General features: G+C 40.5%; 2 protein-coding genes across 2 annotated transcripts; both read right to left on the bottom strand.

Moving 5' to 3' along the window:
• Positions 1–1241: 1241 nt before the first annotated feature.
• LOC118774521 (E3 ubiquitin-protein ligase TRIM39-like) lies at positions 1242–7625 on the bottom strand. Its single transcript, XM_036523867.1, has 10 exons — positions 7595–7625; positions 6893–7035; positions 6327–6407; positions 4081–4206; positions 3541–3678; positions 3060–3188; positions 2623–2674; positions 2163–2189; positions 2027–2053; positions 1242–1774 (listed from the first exon to the last, which is right to left on the bottom strand). The coding sequence occupies exons 1-10, from the start codon at positions 7623–7625 to the stop codon at positions 1242–1244; spliced, it is 1287 nt and encodes a 428-aa protein (XP_036379760.1).
• A 2153-nt stretch (positions 7626–9778) lies between these two features.
• LOC118775469 (macrophage-capping protein-like) lies at positions 9779–17019 on the bottom strand. The gene is made up of 9 exons (XM_036525408.1): positions 16956–17019; positions 14696–14889; positions 13393–13547; positions 12970–13128; positions 12486–12635; positions 12061–12147; positions 11840–11972; positions 11361–11452; positions 9779–10756 (listed from the first exon to the last, which is right to left on the bottom strand). Exons 2-9 carry the CDS (start codon positions 14886–14888, stop codon positions 10691–10693), a joined length of 1035 nt encoding a protein of 344 aa, XP_036381301.1. The 5' UTR covers position 14889; positions 16956–17019; the 3' UTR covers positions 9779–10690.
• Positions 17020–17481: the final 462 nt, after the last annotated feature.

The following is a 17481-nucleotide window of genomic DNA, read 5'->3' as shown; positions in this document are numbered from 1 at the left end:
TTGGTTCATGAATAGGTTGTTTTACCAGAGATCTGATGATCATTGCAGCCTGGAAACAACAACAAACAATTTTTCTGTTTCCATTTTTATTGAGTCAAGAACCAAGCACATAGCAAGATTCCATATAATTTTACAAAAGATAGGAAATATAAACCTCTGAATACATGGACCCACAACTGTAAATGTACAACCTGAAATGTGTAGACTACCAGGTAGAACAGCAGTAACCTGGATTTCCCACGAGGTTTCCTGTCAAAATACTAACCAGGGCCAACTTCACTTAGCTTCAGGTGTTTGATATAAAACTATGTGGTGGAATGGCTGCTGACATCAGATACAGTTCAATTCATAAATGATCCATTGTTCATATTATTTAAACTCAATGCATGCCAGTATTTATTATGGCAGATCTTGCATTGTTTGACAAACTTGCAGCAAGGCTGCTCAGCTAAATAGTATTTCAACAGTAAGTATACGTATAGAGTAAATCTAGTCTTGTAACTGTCCTGTGCTTAGGGTTTGTTAATGCATTTTAATGGATATAACATCATCAAACAGTTGAAATTTAACTGATGTGTTCTTTTAAAAATATTACTGTTTATACACGTCTGTGGGTGTTCACAATATTAGTGAGTGTTGAGTGTGCGCGCATGCCCTACGCTGGAAGGCTATTTTGACTTGGGGACAGTGAAAGCGCTTGCCGTCAGGTAGCAGCAGGCTCATGCCGTGTGTTTGGGCTCTTTACTCCACACATTACCTAAAGGTACCATTCGTCCTGGGAGAGCAGGGCATTAATATTACCCAGGTGCTGATAGCAATACACTTGAAACTGTGTCTGCAAACCACAGTGCTATCAGATTGGGAGGCCTGCTACTCACAACTTCCCATTGCTTCTTCAGGTTGACAAGTAGCAGGGGGTAGAAGTGCAAAGCACGTTGTTGCAATGTGAGGAGTGGCGGTACAGAGGCAACGGTGTCAACCGCAGTATTAGGGGTGAAGGATTAGGGAACAGGAGGGGCCATGGATTTATAGTTGAGAGCTAAGGGTGCATTATGACCCAAACAACCAATCCAGGATCAGTTTACCCAACCCTAACTCCAAACACAACCATTATGTGAAAGAGCTGAAACTGCTCCGTAATCACTGCTCTGGGGCAGAATACACAGTACCTACACCTATCTGAGGTGTAAATATATCTGGCATCTGTTTCTAGATAAGATGACATGGGGTGGTGGGCAGAATTAGAATTCTGGGTCAGAGTTCGGAGAAGAGACCGTGATGAGAGTGCGTCCATCAAGCGGAGCGAAGAGAGGGTAGAGCTTGTCACGGAAGGTGTCGGAGTAGGTGTAGATGTGAGTCTTGGTTTCCACATTATAGAAGGAGATCTGGCCCTCCTCATAATCCAGGTAGACGCCTACCTTCCGCGGAACCTGGTGCACTGGGAGTTGTGTTTCAGGCTTGGTGCAGGCATAGAACTGCCGGGTGCTGCGCCACAAGGTCCAATAGCCCTCGCTGGGTGTCATGGGGAAGCGGCCGTGTCTCCTGGAGGAAGCGGTGGTCACCCCCAGCCTCCAGTAGCCGTTGTTGGCCAAGTTCACCTCCCAGTAGTGTCGGCCGCTGGAGAAGCCCTCCCAGCCCAGCACGCACGGCCAGCCGTCGAAGCGCTGCTTGCTCTGGGTCACCTCCATTTCGGACAGAGATTCCTGCACCTTTTTACGGTCGTCAGACAGCAGCAGCCAGGGGTGGTTTGTCATGGGGTCTAAAGTTACGTCAGCTGCGTGGAGGGAAGAGGAAAAGATTCCTGTTTCTAATATATGCTGACATATTAAGAATGAATTATTATTAAGAAGAACATTCTGGGATTGCTTACTTCTAATCACATATATAGAATTTGTTTTTCAACATTTGTATGACAACATTTGTACATTTGAAAAATTGCATGAGCTGGAGGAGTCTTGGTAATCATGCTGTAATACAATGAGGAAATACCAACAAGTTTAGTTCAGTAACGACTGAAAATAACTACCTGATGCACTGCAGATCCAGCTCCAGACTAGGATAAAACAAGATGAAAAATTATTTAAAACAATACATTTTAAGCCATCCAATGTTAAATAAATATTATTCTCATACCCATATGTATACATGAAAAGAATAATTACCTGAATTTGGTATGTATTTTTGCATTCCTGTTTGAAAATAATAGCAACAGGAAAGATATTAGGAATTAACTTTGTTTCAAATAAAATTGGTAAAATCTATTCAAATAAAATCAAAATCTACTAAATAGATTTCTGAAGATTTATTGAGATTATATCAATTTTTCCCTATTCTATATGCGTAAACATTTTTACAAGTATTTGGGTCAACTGATCCTGGGTCAGCTCAGCGGTGCAAAGAGTAACAAAAGGCAATAAGACAGTCATGCAGTCATTGGTACATACACCCTCCATCTGGGGTATGGTTCCACATGAATAAAGACCCATGGGATTCAAAAGTGGAATGCAACAGTTTAGTTACACCAGATGAAGAGACTATAAACATGTACATCACACAGATTCGATAGAGTGGACCTAGCAATGCAAAACCTCAGGGTGATGGAATTCATGAGAAGAGACTTACCTACTTTCCAGCTGCGCTGTTTAGCTAACAGCCACAGCTGGGGGACAACACCCTAAAAAAAGAAAAAGAGATACATCATAGCCTGAAATATTTACATCACAGAACAGCTTTAATTCATGATGGCTCTTTGATTAATGACAATGGAGCCATTGTGTGTGCATTTGACAACACTAAGTTACAGTAACAGATCTTAATGTGATTATGTTAACTTATTAATAAAGTAAGGGTGCAAGTGTAAAAGTAAATGTGTGAGTAAAACACTCACACAGACCTAATACTGTGCTGTAGTAAAACATGAAAATGTAATTACGATGTTACAGGAATGTTAAGCAGCTGAATGTTTTGAAAGCCACGTTGAGGTGTAAAACTTTCACACACAGAGTGAAGTGGAGAGTGTCATCGGCAGTAGGCAGGAGCCTTGGTGCAGTGAGTCTCACCTTACTGCCCTCCTTCAGCAGAGACCAGGTGATGAACTCCAAGAAGGGAAGAAGGCTCACCAGCCCCCTCTTCCTCACCTCCAGCTGACGCAGCATCTGAGTGAGGTCCTCCCGTGGCACGCCACAATTCTGCGCACAGATTACATTACATTGCATTATTATATTACATTATTGGCATTTAGCAGACACTCTTACCCAGAACAACTTACATAGGTTACAATTTTATTTTATTGATTTTTTTTTTACACAGCTGAGGCAATTCTGGGTTAAGTACCTTGCCCAAGGGTACAACAGCAGTGCCCCAGAAGGGAATCGAACCTGCAGCCTTTCAGTTACGAGTCCTGCTCCTTACCACTCTGCTACACTACAGCCCCAATGCACCCTCCATTGCTGCACACAGATGCATGACTGCACAGGTCGCACACAAACATGCACACATGTTCACACACACATATTTACGCAGAGCAACATGACCTCTGACCTCTGACATGCTCTGTAGCTCTTTGGCCCACTCCATGTTCCTCTGCTTCACCAGCTCATTGGGGTCCGTGTCTTTGTCTTTGTTCTCCTGTTCCTCCTCTGCATCTTTCTCATGTCTCCACGGGCTCTGATTGAACAGCTGTGGAACAGGGGAAGACTGTAGAAACTGCAGGGCACTGACACTAATGGCAGCTATGATCCTCCGATAGATGATTGTGAGTGAAAATCTGTGCAGGCTTGCATTACTCACTGTTCAGGGTACAGGTGTTTTATTTGTACTGAGGACTTCAAACTCAAGTTGCGTGCCCTACACAAAGTATATCTTTACATTATGGGAATAGTACACTACATAGTACTCCTTGTACCTACTGATAAGGAAAAGCTTTCCTGTTGCAGTGGTACATCATCACCACAATGCAGTGGTACATCATAACTTTTAACCAGCATGCAACATCTTTCCCTCCCTTAATCCTTCTCCCTCCTTCAACTGTGTTACTCTTCTTTGCTTCCTCCGAGACAACACAATCCCAGCATGCCTCACCACGTCCACACTGTTGAGCTCCTCCGCCCACTGCAGGATAAGTCTGTGGCACTCCTCCTTACTGCGCTCTGTCCGGGGGTCAGATTTCTGTGCCTTCTTGCTGCCCGCCCTTGCATCACTGCCGTGCTGAAGTGGTAATACAGTCGCGCGGTTAGTGAGTTGCGTCACAGTGCACGCAACAGTAACAAACAACAGAATAATAAACAAAAGCGGACATCCACACCATGCGGCCCATCACCGCTCTGCAACGCAGTTACTGCAGCGATACAATGCAAAACAGGAAGGGCCAGCACAGCAAACACAATGCAGTTCAATGCAAAACTGTAGAGCATTATGAACACAAAACAGGCGATCAGGAGGAGAAACGTGGTAGGGTCAGTGAGGTAAACACGTTTTCATCATCAACAGCAGCACTAAACAATGCCGTGTGTGGATGTCCATACAGCATGTTGGGGTTTTTTTTTTGACAGTGTCATCCTTGCCCTTATATGGAAAAAGTTTCATCATTTGTACATCAATCCAATATTCACTTGTTGAAAATAGTACTGAGCAGATCAGGTCTCCCTGAACCAAAGCTCAAAATGCCCCTGTTCCTCATCTTTCAGATCCTGCCATCGCCAAACCCTGTCACGCTGTTGCTGTGCTCTCAGCCATGCTTATTACACTAGATATCCCGGCAGATCCAGCCCACGCAGTTTGCATCCAGCAGAGTAGTATACTGCCTCATTGTAAAAGCTAGTTCAGTTATCATCAGGCCCTACAATAAAGGCAATATCACTTATCAGCCGACCCTGAGTTGTATCAGTGCCATCTAAAACTGTCTGCATGTCATCTGCCAGGAAATGATTGCACCACCGAACACGTACACTCTCAACTACCTTTGTAATATTAAATAAACATTAATCATAGGCCATAATAAAACTCATCTTTGTCCTCTTGTCTATTTTCTATTGCAGATTAATTGGATGATGACTTGGAGATGGTAATTATTTAAGGCTAAAGTATGATGAATTATCAGGTTTGATGTCATACAAAACTGTATTATGTAACTTGCTAATAATTAATTTTGTTTACTTGGATGGTCACTCCCTGGCAACACTAAACCTAGTTTCCATTCCTCAGAGGAGGTTGAAGTTCCAAGAGAGTAGTACAAGAATGTACCAAAATAGTTTGATGACGACACTTAAAGAATTTCATATTCATGATGAATGCAAAAAATCTAGTTTTTGGATAGTGGCATATTTTATTTTAGACCCAATCATTTTTGCATTTTTTGAACCATATGTTTTTGTCAGGCAGGGAGGGCACTGGCTCAACTTGTTGAGCACCAGCAACTTGGGTCACAGCTGCTTTTTGTTGTCTATTAAAAACAATAAGGTTATTCAATCAATCTCATGATCAGACATAAAGTTGAAGGGTTTACCGGCAGGAAAGCAAACTCAAGTCTGTGCCAGCTGGAGCCTGTGCTCAGCGCTCACCAGCCTATGATAGAAACGGTAGTAAAGTACACTGGGACATAAAATTGCCACATATAGAGTGTGTGAGCTGCTTTTCATTCCATTTCGTTTCATGATGTAATGAGGCTGAATGCTACGCTGCTCTTCCTGTTTCTGTGAAACTTTCTCCCTCTATGCACATCATCTCCTCTCTGACAGTTTAAATCAACAGTATTACCGTACCTTATTTCAACTGTCAACCTCTTATCCCAATGCTCCCACTCTCACTGGGTGCCCCCTCTCTCTGTAATATATCCATAGTATCTTTCTTTTCATCACATAAATTCCCAGAGAAATACACCCCATCAAACTGGAGCGATGAGGTAGATAAACTTGCTCTAATTACATCAGCACAGAACCAAACAGAACCAAATTGAGCTGCGATTGGACAAAGTAGGCTCCCCATGTCGTCAAAAGGTTGAACTACTTCAAAGCTTGACAGCAAATACACACTATCTACCTTCTTTTTGCATTAGGAGCCCCTAATTTCAATAATATTTTGCCCAGTGACTCAGTCCTTAACAGCTCTGTCCTCCTCCCACTCACCCCCTCCTGTCCTCTTCCTTGTCCTCACCGAAACTAATCCACCCTGCTCGCTCACGCCAAAATCAAGGACCTCCCCCCCGTCCCATACTAATTTTCGCACAACATTTCCCCCTTCCTGTTCCCCCTAGCAACAACTGAATGTTGCCACAGCCTCCTCCCTTATACTAATCTCCCCTTGCCCCCACCACTCAAACTCAGACCCACCTTGCAGACCCGGTCCACCTCTTCCTTCCACTGGTGGATGAACCTGACACACTCCTGCAGGGTGCGCATGTCTTTCAGGTCCTGTTGTTGACAGGAAAATAAAACAACAATGGTAACAGTGCACGGAGGAAGAGACACCATAGATGGTGCTCTACCTCACAGTCTGTGTGCTCTGTTCCCTTTTTCCAACTCTTAACACTCGTTCCATTCCTGAAAACCCATTATCCCCGTTTACGAGTGGGCCAACTCAATCTGTCACATCTTTCTGCTTTACTCCCGTCTCTCCTGGTTTCACTGTCTTTCTTTCCCAGTCCTCTCTACAGATCTGTTATATTATTCTGTCCTACAAATCTGTTATATTATTCAGTAGCTCCAGCAACTATTCCTGTGGCAGCAGGATAAAACAGTAACCTATGTAAGTTGCTGTGAATAAGAGCATCTGTTAAATAAAAACAATGTGTGTTTCACTCCATCTCATCTTCTCCCACAGTCAGTCTTTCCTCTCCGTACATCCTCTATCCCTTTACTCTCACTCCATCTCTTCCACCTTCATCATTCCCTCGTACTTTTGATTTGGTTGTGGAGCTGCCAATCTGGCTGGGGGCAGAGCTGTGGCCCTGCAAGTCTTCCTCTTGGAGTGTCCAGCGCACGGCCCCGACGGAGTGGCTTTGGGCAGCGGTCTCAATATTCACCCGAGCGAATTGGTGCTCTTAGGAACGCAGACACAAAAACACATACACACATTAACTACATTTATATCATATCAAAAGTCAAATTGATAAAACTGCAAATATTATCAAATAATATTCTAATATTGAAATTATACAAATATGTGAAGTCGTTATAACTCAAAACTTCTGTTTTGATTACCTTAGCATTTGACTGTTACTAATTATTGTTATCATTATTACTTTTATGATTAGTATAATATATATTACACATTTGCTGCATGAATATATGTGAGTACAGATAAAGAAACAACACACATCTTACAAATTATAGTTGTAGGTTTTTGAAGATAAAACATTTATTCAGTTAATCGAGAAATCCAACGCAACTTTTAAGTGTCGGCTAGTTATTAGAAGCAATCCATGACCTGCGTTGTCACGGTCTGTAAGAGGATTAAAGAGGCATTTTTTGAAAATTTGAAGTTATGTAAAAAAATAAATGCTATTTTGCCTAAATGCTCTAAGCATATGCAATTTGCTTTGAACAGTTTAGAATTTAAAATCACTTTCACTTCATTTGATAATGGAAATGAAACTTACTCATATTCTTCTCCTTTAGAATACTCTTCATTTCGAATGTTGTCATGCCTCCACAATGTTTAACATGAAATATCTGTTAAAATTCATACACACACACATCTCAACACACTGAGAAACAAACATACACAAAATATACATCATGTAGCACCCACAATGTGAGAATATCAGAGCAGATTTTTAAGCTTTTGTGTGGTTATATGGTGAATGAAGTGCTAAAATGATTGCGATTCCATTCAAAGCTGTTGATCACTCAGAAGGACAATGTGGAATAAAATACCAGTAGTAACAACTTTTCATATACAAAAGAACAAAGTGCCCCAATTAGATGGAATAAGTAAATAAGATCAACACAAAAGACAACTAAAAAGCCCATCTAAAGGTCTAGTCTTAAATATGCACAAAATTCATCACCCTTTCACAAACGATTGGTTGTCACTACTAAAACAACATCCGTGTATGCTCTATAATTGTCCATTTCAATTAATTCAATAATTACCGTGTACACAGGGTGAACAAAGAGACCGTTGCGCTGGTGGAGAGGTCTGGAGCAAACGGACAGAGAGAGATTTGTGTGCTGCAGTCTGTTCACAGTGCGCTGTCACTGTGATCTTTAGACTGATTTATGACCCCTGCAATTCAGCCATGTGCAAGATATGATTGTTACCTGGAAGCTATTTAAAGTCTGTTGAGTGAATGGTAGGGTGCTTGAGGATAGATGTGACTTTTGAATGGCTGATTATATAACACAAGCAAACCTGGAATATAATCACGTGCAATCAGTATGCAGTCCTAGTGAAAACCCTGTTACCTTTGATGAAGTCACAGGAAAAACATGTATCTAGCTAAGATCTGGGCACTCCCTCTCCCTACACCTGACCTGGGATCAGCCAGGGGTCATGAGTGGCTCTCTTGGTGGACCTCTGCTTCACTGTGCTCTGTATGTCTCTGAAATCCTGAGGCAGATGGATCAGATGGCTACACCATCAGATCAAGGGCAGTGGACCTCAGATAGGTGGGAAATGTACTGTCATATAATGCACCTGGCTGAGAGTAAGTAAGTAAGTAAACATGAGCATTATACAACATAAAAGAGAGAAAACATAGAAGATGAAATGACCCCCCGAGCTGCTCTGCCCACACTCTTAAGGTCTGCTGATTCCGTGGATTCTTTTAAAAGGCAGCTTAAGACTTTATCTGTTTAGACGGGTGTTTGGGTAGTCTGTATGAACCAGGTCTGCATTTTATGTATTTATATTGTGCATTGTGCAATACATAATACAAATACAAGTACACAATAAAATACACAATAAATACATAAAAATGTACAATACACAATAAGAGAATTTCTTGTTCATTAATAAAACACTGGAAATTTTTATTGGATGATATTTGTGTATTCACAAATTAAACTCTAATAATTTATTACTTGCAGGGTAGAGAATTTGAAGGAGATGATTTACAAAATTTTTAAAAATACTTCAGAATACAGAAATTACTGTCACTCTGGACAGAAGGAATTGCATATAAATCATTCACATATACAAAGTCTTTGTTTTTCTGTTTAAATGATCAGCTCAAGCTGATATTAAATATCTTGCTTTTACAGCATCTTTTTCCAGTTTGATGTCTGTTTCTGTTCTGATGTCAGTCTGAGGACAATATTCTATTGAGATTTTCAGTCATTTTTACTGAAATCCCCATTGTGGTTCCCAGTTATAAGATTATTTCTACCCTTAGTCAGGAATGAATCACTGCATCACAATAATTTAAATTCAAAATGTGTTTTCATACCTGCACCACTTCCTCATAGGAAATTCTAGTTACTGGTGCCAGAAGGTGTGCTTACTTGTGTATGTAAGTAGCTAATGCACACCCAGGTTTTGTCTCATAAGGAAGAGTTGTACAACATACATCACAGTTGTACAGCTCACTAGACAGTAGGACAATTACTTTACTATCTAGCGAGTAGCCCCAATGGGTGATGTAACTTTAATATTACTCATGTATGTTTCAGAGCCAGTGCAAGTAATTCAGAGAATAAACTAAACCATCTTTCTTTGTTTTGCTTTCATCTTGCTGAAAATGCCTTCTCCCAGTCACTAGTTCCCCTCAGAAAGAGGAAGTGTATTTCACTTCCTTAGTCAAACAGACACAAAACAGGAATCAAGTTGGGGCAAACCATTAAACATACATGTAAAGTTCATATAAATTAAGAAGTGTGAGTTTTTCAAGGTCATGAGGTGCTGATCTCAGAGTTTCACTGAAAATTGTACAGCTAGACAAGGACCTATACATAAGAGGTGCGTGTTGTATGCCAGTGCCATCTACTTGTACCAATTTGCTTTTTTTTTTTCTTCGATCTTAAAATTTTCTTACTTTCCAGTCTTGGCCTGTTCTGCCTTTAGATTATCGTATTTGTTTGCACACTAAACATTTTTCCAGGGTTACCAATATTGTACCTCACCCATCAACTGTATCATAATGTAATATAGAACAGTTTATTTGCTTAGTAGTCTCCCTTATCCAGGGGTTCATAGATAAATTGACGCCAGCTCTCTTTACCTCCCAGCCTTATCATAGTTTTACACAACATAATTTATTTGTTTGCTTTTCAAATGTCACATGTCCTTAACCAGAGAAACAGACAGTGTCCACACTTTCGCTTCATGTAAATGCTGTGGTCTGTATGTACAGCTTAATTTCTTCTTGGTAAATGGTAGTGAGTATAATGAAATAGGATGCAGCCATTGCGCTTTGAAAGTTTAAATATTACTGCAGCACAGTATTTCTAAGAAATACCACAGGCTGATTTTAGTGAAGTCTCAGAAACAATGAAAATCATTGTGAGCTTAAAATGTCAAACTAATGACGTTGGTCTCTGATACGTTCTGAGGTCTTCTATGTGTATGCAGACATTTCAAGGCACAACGGTCAGACAGTTATTTGAATTGTACCATCTTTGCTTGAAGCTTAAAGAAAAATTACTGTTATTTACTATGAGGTGTCTTTAAAAGCACATTGTCTCTGGGCTAGTTATTTGCTGTGTGTTTGTTGTGTGCTTTCAAAATAATTTTCCGTCACACATCTTCAGTAGATTTAGTCCCAGCTTTTGAAGAATTGCTTGAAGATGATGGTCTCTCTTCCCTGGGGGAGAATCTCCACCTGCAACAATAAGTAATCCACACAGGTGAAGTGGGGAACACAAGCCCATGCAAACTCCCAACTATGATGCAAACAGTGCTGTGAAAATAACCCTTTCAGTTTTTGTTCAGAAAAAAATTACAGCAGAATGAAACTTGGTACTCATTTTATTTATATTTCACTTATATCATATAGGAGAAAATCATGTGTATTGTCACAAGGATATCACAAGCTTGTCCTATATAAACCATGTCCTATATTACTGGTGAAAATGGTTGCATATGAAGAGACCTTCCATAAGTCTAACGTTACTATGGAACATCATGAAGATTATACTAGACATTTAAATGCTGACTTTTGAGGCTCAGAATGTCAGGACATACTTCAAAATTATTTCCTGCCTTTGTGTGATGTAAGAGACAAAAACTGACAGATCATTGTGCTGTGTTCACACATTTATTTTACTCTAAAAACATAACACAGGAACTTGCTTGTGCGCATTACAGATGTCATTAACAGATTTTTTGACAGTGATATGTCTCTGTTTATGTATAAGTCTGTGTGTGTGTGGTGTGTGTGTGTGTGTGAGAGAGAGAGAGAGAGAGAGAGAGAGTGTTTCAGGCACCTGTGTCTTCATTCTGGGATAATTCATCTTCTGAATGAAGTCATCAGCCATTTTTAGAGCCTCTCTCTTCTCCTCTGGATTGGCTCCACTTCCTGTCAGTCAATAACACCACCAGATCATAATCAACATGCAGATCAGTCTTTCCTTGCCTTTAAGCATGGCCATGAACACAAGACAACATAAAGAATCATGACGCAAAAAAACATATCTGTGAGAATCTAAAACTATTACCTGCAACAGCAATCCTTAGGGAATCATGTCACGGCTACCTCCATAATTATCTGAGTCTGTCCCAGAAACCAAGAAAACTGAGAATGTTTTCCAGTCTAATCCTAAATCCTCATTTGAAATTTTCTTTTTTCTTTACCCACCAAATTTTCATCCCTTTACCTCCCTTCTTCTCTTCCCCTACACTTGTTTTATTTCCCTTCATCCTCTTCCTCTCCATTTCCTCTTCACTGTTTCCTGCCTCCTCTCACCTTTCCAGACAAAGATCTTTCCATTGGCTCCATTGTCCAGTATAAAGCAGTCGTCTCGCAACAGGAGGTCCTTCCCAAAGGGGCTCTTGTCCGATACTTTGGTTAGTGTCATTGACCCAGTGGCATCAGACACCTGTGGAGAGAAAAACATGCAACTATGCAGTTCAAGGGAGACACGCCAAACTTGTGTGTGTGTGTGTGTCTGTGTGTGCTGCTCCCACCTTGTATAGAGAAACAGAATTAGAAATATCAGCTTGTGTGTCCTCTTCTGGGGTACTTTCTTTCAGATCTGGCTTTGGGCCTAGGACCTGTCAATCAGGGGGTGAAAGGGGATGACGGCTGGGTTAAGACAACAGTAATAACAATAGCAATAATTGTTATTGTCAAGAATTATGCTTTCGTCAAGCAGATGCCTAAGTCTGATAGCAGTGCCTATGATGGCTACAATGGGTTGCAGCATGGACTTAGACATCATCATGGTCCTCTTGAGCAAATGCACTGCTTTGTGTACATCACTTTATTAAAATATACAAACGTACAGAATAGATAAGAATTAACATTATGTAATTTAAAATTATGGCAGAGTGTACAAACTGTACCGTTTCTGCAGGTGTCAGAATAAAATAAAGTAAAATAAAGTTTTCACCTGTAGCATCTCAGGCGTTTCTTCTCCCTCACTCACGTTGATGATATTGGCCTTGCCATGTCGCTCCATGTCCCGAATTAACGTGGAAATTTCCCGCATCTTCTGTTTCTCAAACATGTTGGCTTGGGAACCAACCCATGACAAGATTGTCTAGACCGTGAGACCGCTAAGTGGTTATCATACTACACAAGAAATACATCTCTGTCAGTAGTCAGTGCTTTCATCCTAACAACCAATCAAACCTGAGATCACACCCACTACAGTTCCCTGCCCTGAGAACAAATTCAGTTAATGTCTATCATTTTATTGAAACATTAACAGGGTTTTCCAGGATCAAAAATTAAGACCATTGATATGAAGGAAAGGCATATTAACATCATATTACTCTCACAGAATGTGTGAAGATATCACATTCTGATGTGAAAATATTAATCTTCTCCAGTTTCATTGCTGTGTCCTCTCAATTGCCCTTCCCTTTTCTCACCTCTCCCAGGTCCAATATGAAACAGTCTCCCTTGTTGAAACTCTTCCAGTCCAGGTCTACCTCCTTGGCCCGGATGTTCCGCTTGCCCTTGATCTGATACAACCGCTGGATGTGGCCAGAATCAGACCTCTTCCTGAACCCTGACTCTACACCCCCCTCCTGAGAAAGAGGAGAGACTGGTTTGAGTGATTTTTGCAAGTATTTAGAAAGAAACAATGGCACATAATGGTATGCTTTATATGACTCCTGGAGGTATTTTAAGATGCTGAGCTGGTTTTGGAGCAAGCAAGGGCACTTTCACAAAATAATGTGATTTGTCTGAATGACGCAAGAACAAGATGAGAACAATCAGAATGGGACCCTGCCTCTCCAACATCCCAATGCCTTAGCCCATCCCCTTTTCCTCACTGTCTCTTTCCCCACCTTGTAGGTGACCCCTCTGGGGAAGAGATTCATGAATTCGGGGGACTCGTAGCCCTGGACCTGCCGGTGATGGACGGCATCTACACCCAGGAAGTGATCCAGTTGTGTGGCTAGCATGGCACAGGCCACCTGCTCATCACGAGATGACTTCTCACCTGCACAAAGGTGGTGGGAGGGGCAAGGGAACAAGTGGGATGCAGGAAGGGAAGTAACAGATACATAAGGAAATGAAGGGAAAATCTAATGATGTAGACTCTTCCTATACAAAATCAAAAAAATCCACCCATTCATCATCACCTTTTCAACCCAACTCCTGGTCAAATCCCTGGTTCTCTCTTGCGTAGACTATTGCAACTCTCTTGTAAAAGTCTGCATAAACCTGTTCTTCTCTGTTCACTCTTCCCTTCTCTAATCTATTTTTTCTCTTTTCGCTCTGACCAGACATTCCAGAGCCCCTCTGTATTCCTTCTTTGTGGTACTGCAGCAGAAAAAAGAGAGCAATTTCTATTTCACTATCTGTGTGTTCACTTGCTATCATACAGGTGGTCAAAATATATTTCCGTTGCAATGAAAAAATATAATCTTCAAGAGTGAAGAGCCAATGATGAATCCCTATCCTAAATACTTGGACATTTCAATGTACAGAAGCTTTATGAGAGGTACTGTAGACTGAAGTCTAAAGTTTAAAGGCATCTGCAGATTGTATCATGATTCCACAACCTTGTCATAGCATATATTCCATTTTCTTGTGTATTACTGTAGGGTATTGTTGCACTTGTTGTTTTTTTTAACTGTAATACTATAATCCTGTCTGTATTCAGTTCAGCATGATGGACTGAAATATGTGGTTTGTTGTTTTGTAGGATTTCTGTATTTGCAACAGCAGAATTATCATAATACTGTGTGAGAGGCTGACGCTTGTTTGGAGGTGGTCATGTGTGTTCTGCATGTATTCTGCATGGTTCCTGTGACTTTATTAGATCCACTTTGTACGCTTACTCTGTAACTTGCTCTGTACAAGAGCATCCACTAATTGACAAAACGTCTGTATTCCTTATTCAGATTTATGTTCATGTGGCTTTATTATATGCACTTGTCTACCCTTGCTTTGTAAGTCAGCATCTGCTAAATTCTGTCTCTTAGGGACTTTAGTCCTGGTAGTTTTTTCTCTCCAGCTCTCTCTCTTTCATAACTATCTCGTGCCCAATTACCCTCCTTACCCCTCATGTCTCAGTACACCTGCACAGGTGAATTCTCCCCAACCTCCTCTCTTTCACACGTGCGTTACATGCCTTGAACTTACCGATCCACATGTGCAGGTCCGCCCCCTCATCTCCCCGGTTGCTTAGCACCAGGTAGGAATCCCCATTGTAGAAGGCCCCTAGCTCTGAGGCGGGCAATGGTACAGCCTTCATCTTCTCCACCCTCCAGCCCTTTAGTCCCAACTCCCGAGCCTCTGGCCCAAACTGCCCTGCTGCTGCTGGGATACGGAGCATTCTGAAGAGGAAACGCAGGATGAAAGACAGAGAATGACTCATGGTTATCTGGTAAAGAAATAAGGACTACATCCCTTGTTGTCAAATGCCTTATTCAGAGAGCAGACAAACATTCCTATAACAATATCAGTAGTTTAAATGCTTAGCTTTTTGGCCCGAATCAGAACTAATTTGTGAGGAACACATTAGCACATTGTTAAAGAATTAAGGGCTATGCTTTTATTAGTATTTTACTGAGGTAGATTCTACATCGAGTATGCTGGACAGACTGCAGCTGCATTATAGCGTGATATTATCCAAGCATACATGCTTCAGTACTCCCCATTACTTAAAGGAGTTCATGATTGTAAAATGATGGTTGATGGTTGAGTTACTTTTACCTTGTAAAAAGCAAGACAGTGAGTACGCTCTAAGACATAGCTGAAAACCTCTAATTTAAGTCTCAAAGGTGCAAACAGAAAATGAAAAAGGTCTCAGTTTTATGGCATGGGAATGGTCTGCTAACTCACCTGTTCTACCTAAAAATCAAGCCGTTCTTGAGTTACTTGTTGTAGCCTTTGCTATTTTTCTACCCTTCAGGACACATTTGAACCATACCAAAATTTTAAATAAATGCATAACAAAAATTTTGTTAATATATTCCAAAACAGTACTCAAGATGTAAGAATCTGATGTCAGCAGTAATTGATGTTATTCCATTTCAGTTTTAACTAATTTTAATTTTAACTTGCTTCACCCTCTTTGTCATGTTTGACCTAATTGCTCTTGCCAGGGTAATAATGCTATGTACAGGAGGAGCAATTCCAACCAATTAAAAAAGTAATCACGGTATGCACTTAAATTTCCATTTACTAGAATAAACAACTTCCAGAATTTGAAATAAGCAAAGGCTTCATTCACATTGTCGAGAAGTTATGTACAGATAAAATTAAATGAACTAAACAGGAACGGTCCCAATGTTTTTCCATTTTTAAAACATTGAATCACATCCTATACCTGAGCAACAAGTCCTTCTGAAGCCCTGCCCCCTGATGTTTAGCATTCACCTGCCTAAATGGACAACACACTTGGACCATCACTGAAATTGTAAAACTCATGACGTCTGTGCTGTGGCCACTGTCAACAGTCAGCTTCGTAGCCTTCATAGAGTTAAAAATAATGTGTGGTTTCAACAGACTGTAAAGCAATTTTCTTTTCCGTAAGCATGTAGAATGTTGTGCACACTGGTGCAGAGGCACTACTGCAGGGCATACAGTTATCTGTCTTGATATCTCTCTAACGGAATAAAACCAGCTTCTGCTTGCTTACATATTTCCTTCTTTTCTCGATTGCATAAAAGAATGAATCATGAAGTTGGTGGAGTGTGACTCACAAAAACAGTGTTGTGCAAGACGACCTGATCCATTAACCTATACAAACTTGACACTGCCTAATAAAACCATAAATTTAATCTTAAGAATACTACCCAGTTCAGATGGGGGGGGGATTCCTTTACAGCACAGACATGCACCACTGCTGATTCTAATGAATAGAAATGATAATGTCTTCTGAAGCATAAATAAATTTGGTATAAATAATCAGCATAAATGTGGGTGCGTTGTAAGTCTAGTCTTAAAAAAGAAATAGCACTGTGAAAAACTGAATCAAAGAGGACATCTTGAAGCTAATGCCAGTATCAGCATGTTGCTGTTAACTCTTCTTGTGAGTGCTCTTACATTCTCAGGCTCCTGATTACTTTTTTACAGTGGTGCCTTACATCATTGTATTTAGTGTAGCTGAATGAAATAACTAAATATACTGTATATTTATTCACATTATTCACTTTCCTGTTAGAGGACATCTTTATACTAAAGGAATCATAATAAACAATTGCATATAATATCCACTGTTGCAATATAATTCTATTGTATAGGGCCTGACTTTGTAGACAATTAGCCTTAACAGGCAGATCAACAGTGATGAATGAAAGTCTGAGGCGGTCAGCACAGGGGGTCAAAGATTTTCAGATTCCTATGCAAATTTTAACAGCAGAAAAAGAAGGAATGTTTAGAAATACTTCATTCTTACCTTGTAGTTTTGGGTGTGTTGAGTACGTAGGTATCTGAACCAGCCAAAAGTATGAGAGAGGAAAAGGTACACACACACACAAGAGTAATGCTTTTTATTCTTTTTTTTTAACTTCCTGTCTTGGCTCTTGCAGTCACAGCCCGCCCCTCTAGATCTTCTGTAACTGAAAAAAGAGAGAGAGGGTGGAAGTGAAGAAATGACATATGTGCATCAGTGCCTCATGTCTCAGAAGTCTGTAGGCAGAAGTTTATAGAATGTTCCCACTGCTGGGTAAACATACTCTGAAAATAAATATTATGCATGTCATACTTAACAACCCAGCCGACTTCTCATTTCCGCACCACATCTAAACAGAGTTGTAGTCCATTATCAGAATACTAAATTCTTACTGCAATTTATTTTTGTGTCAATGTCACAGCAATGTTATGTGAGAAGAGTATGTGTCAGCAGGATATTATAATCATTTTCCGTCATACTTGACCAGTCAAGTGATAACATGCAACAGCAGATCAGCTTTTGTTTTTTC

Source organism: Megalops cyprinoides, chromosome 3 (assembly GCF_013368585.1).
Source record: "Megalops cyprinoides isolate fMegCyp1 chromosome 3, fMegCyp1.pri, whole genome shotgun sequence".
In the NCBI taxonomy this organism is placed as follows: domain Eukaryota; kingdom Metazoa; phylum Chordata; class Actinopteri; order Elopiformes; family Megalopidae; genus Megalops; species Megalops cyprinoides.
Note: the sequence above shows the minus strand (reverse complement) of the source record. Positions and strands in the feature narration are given on the sequence as shown.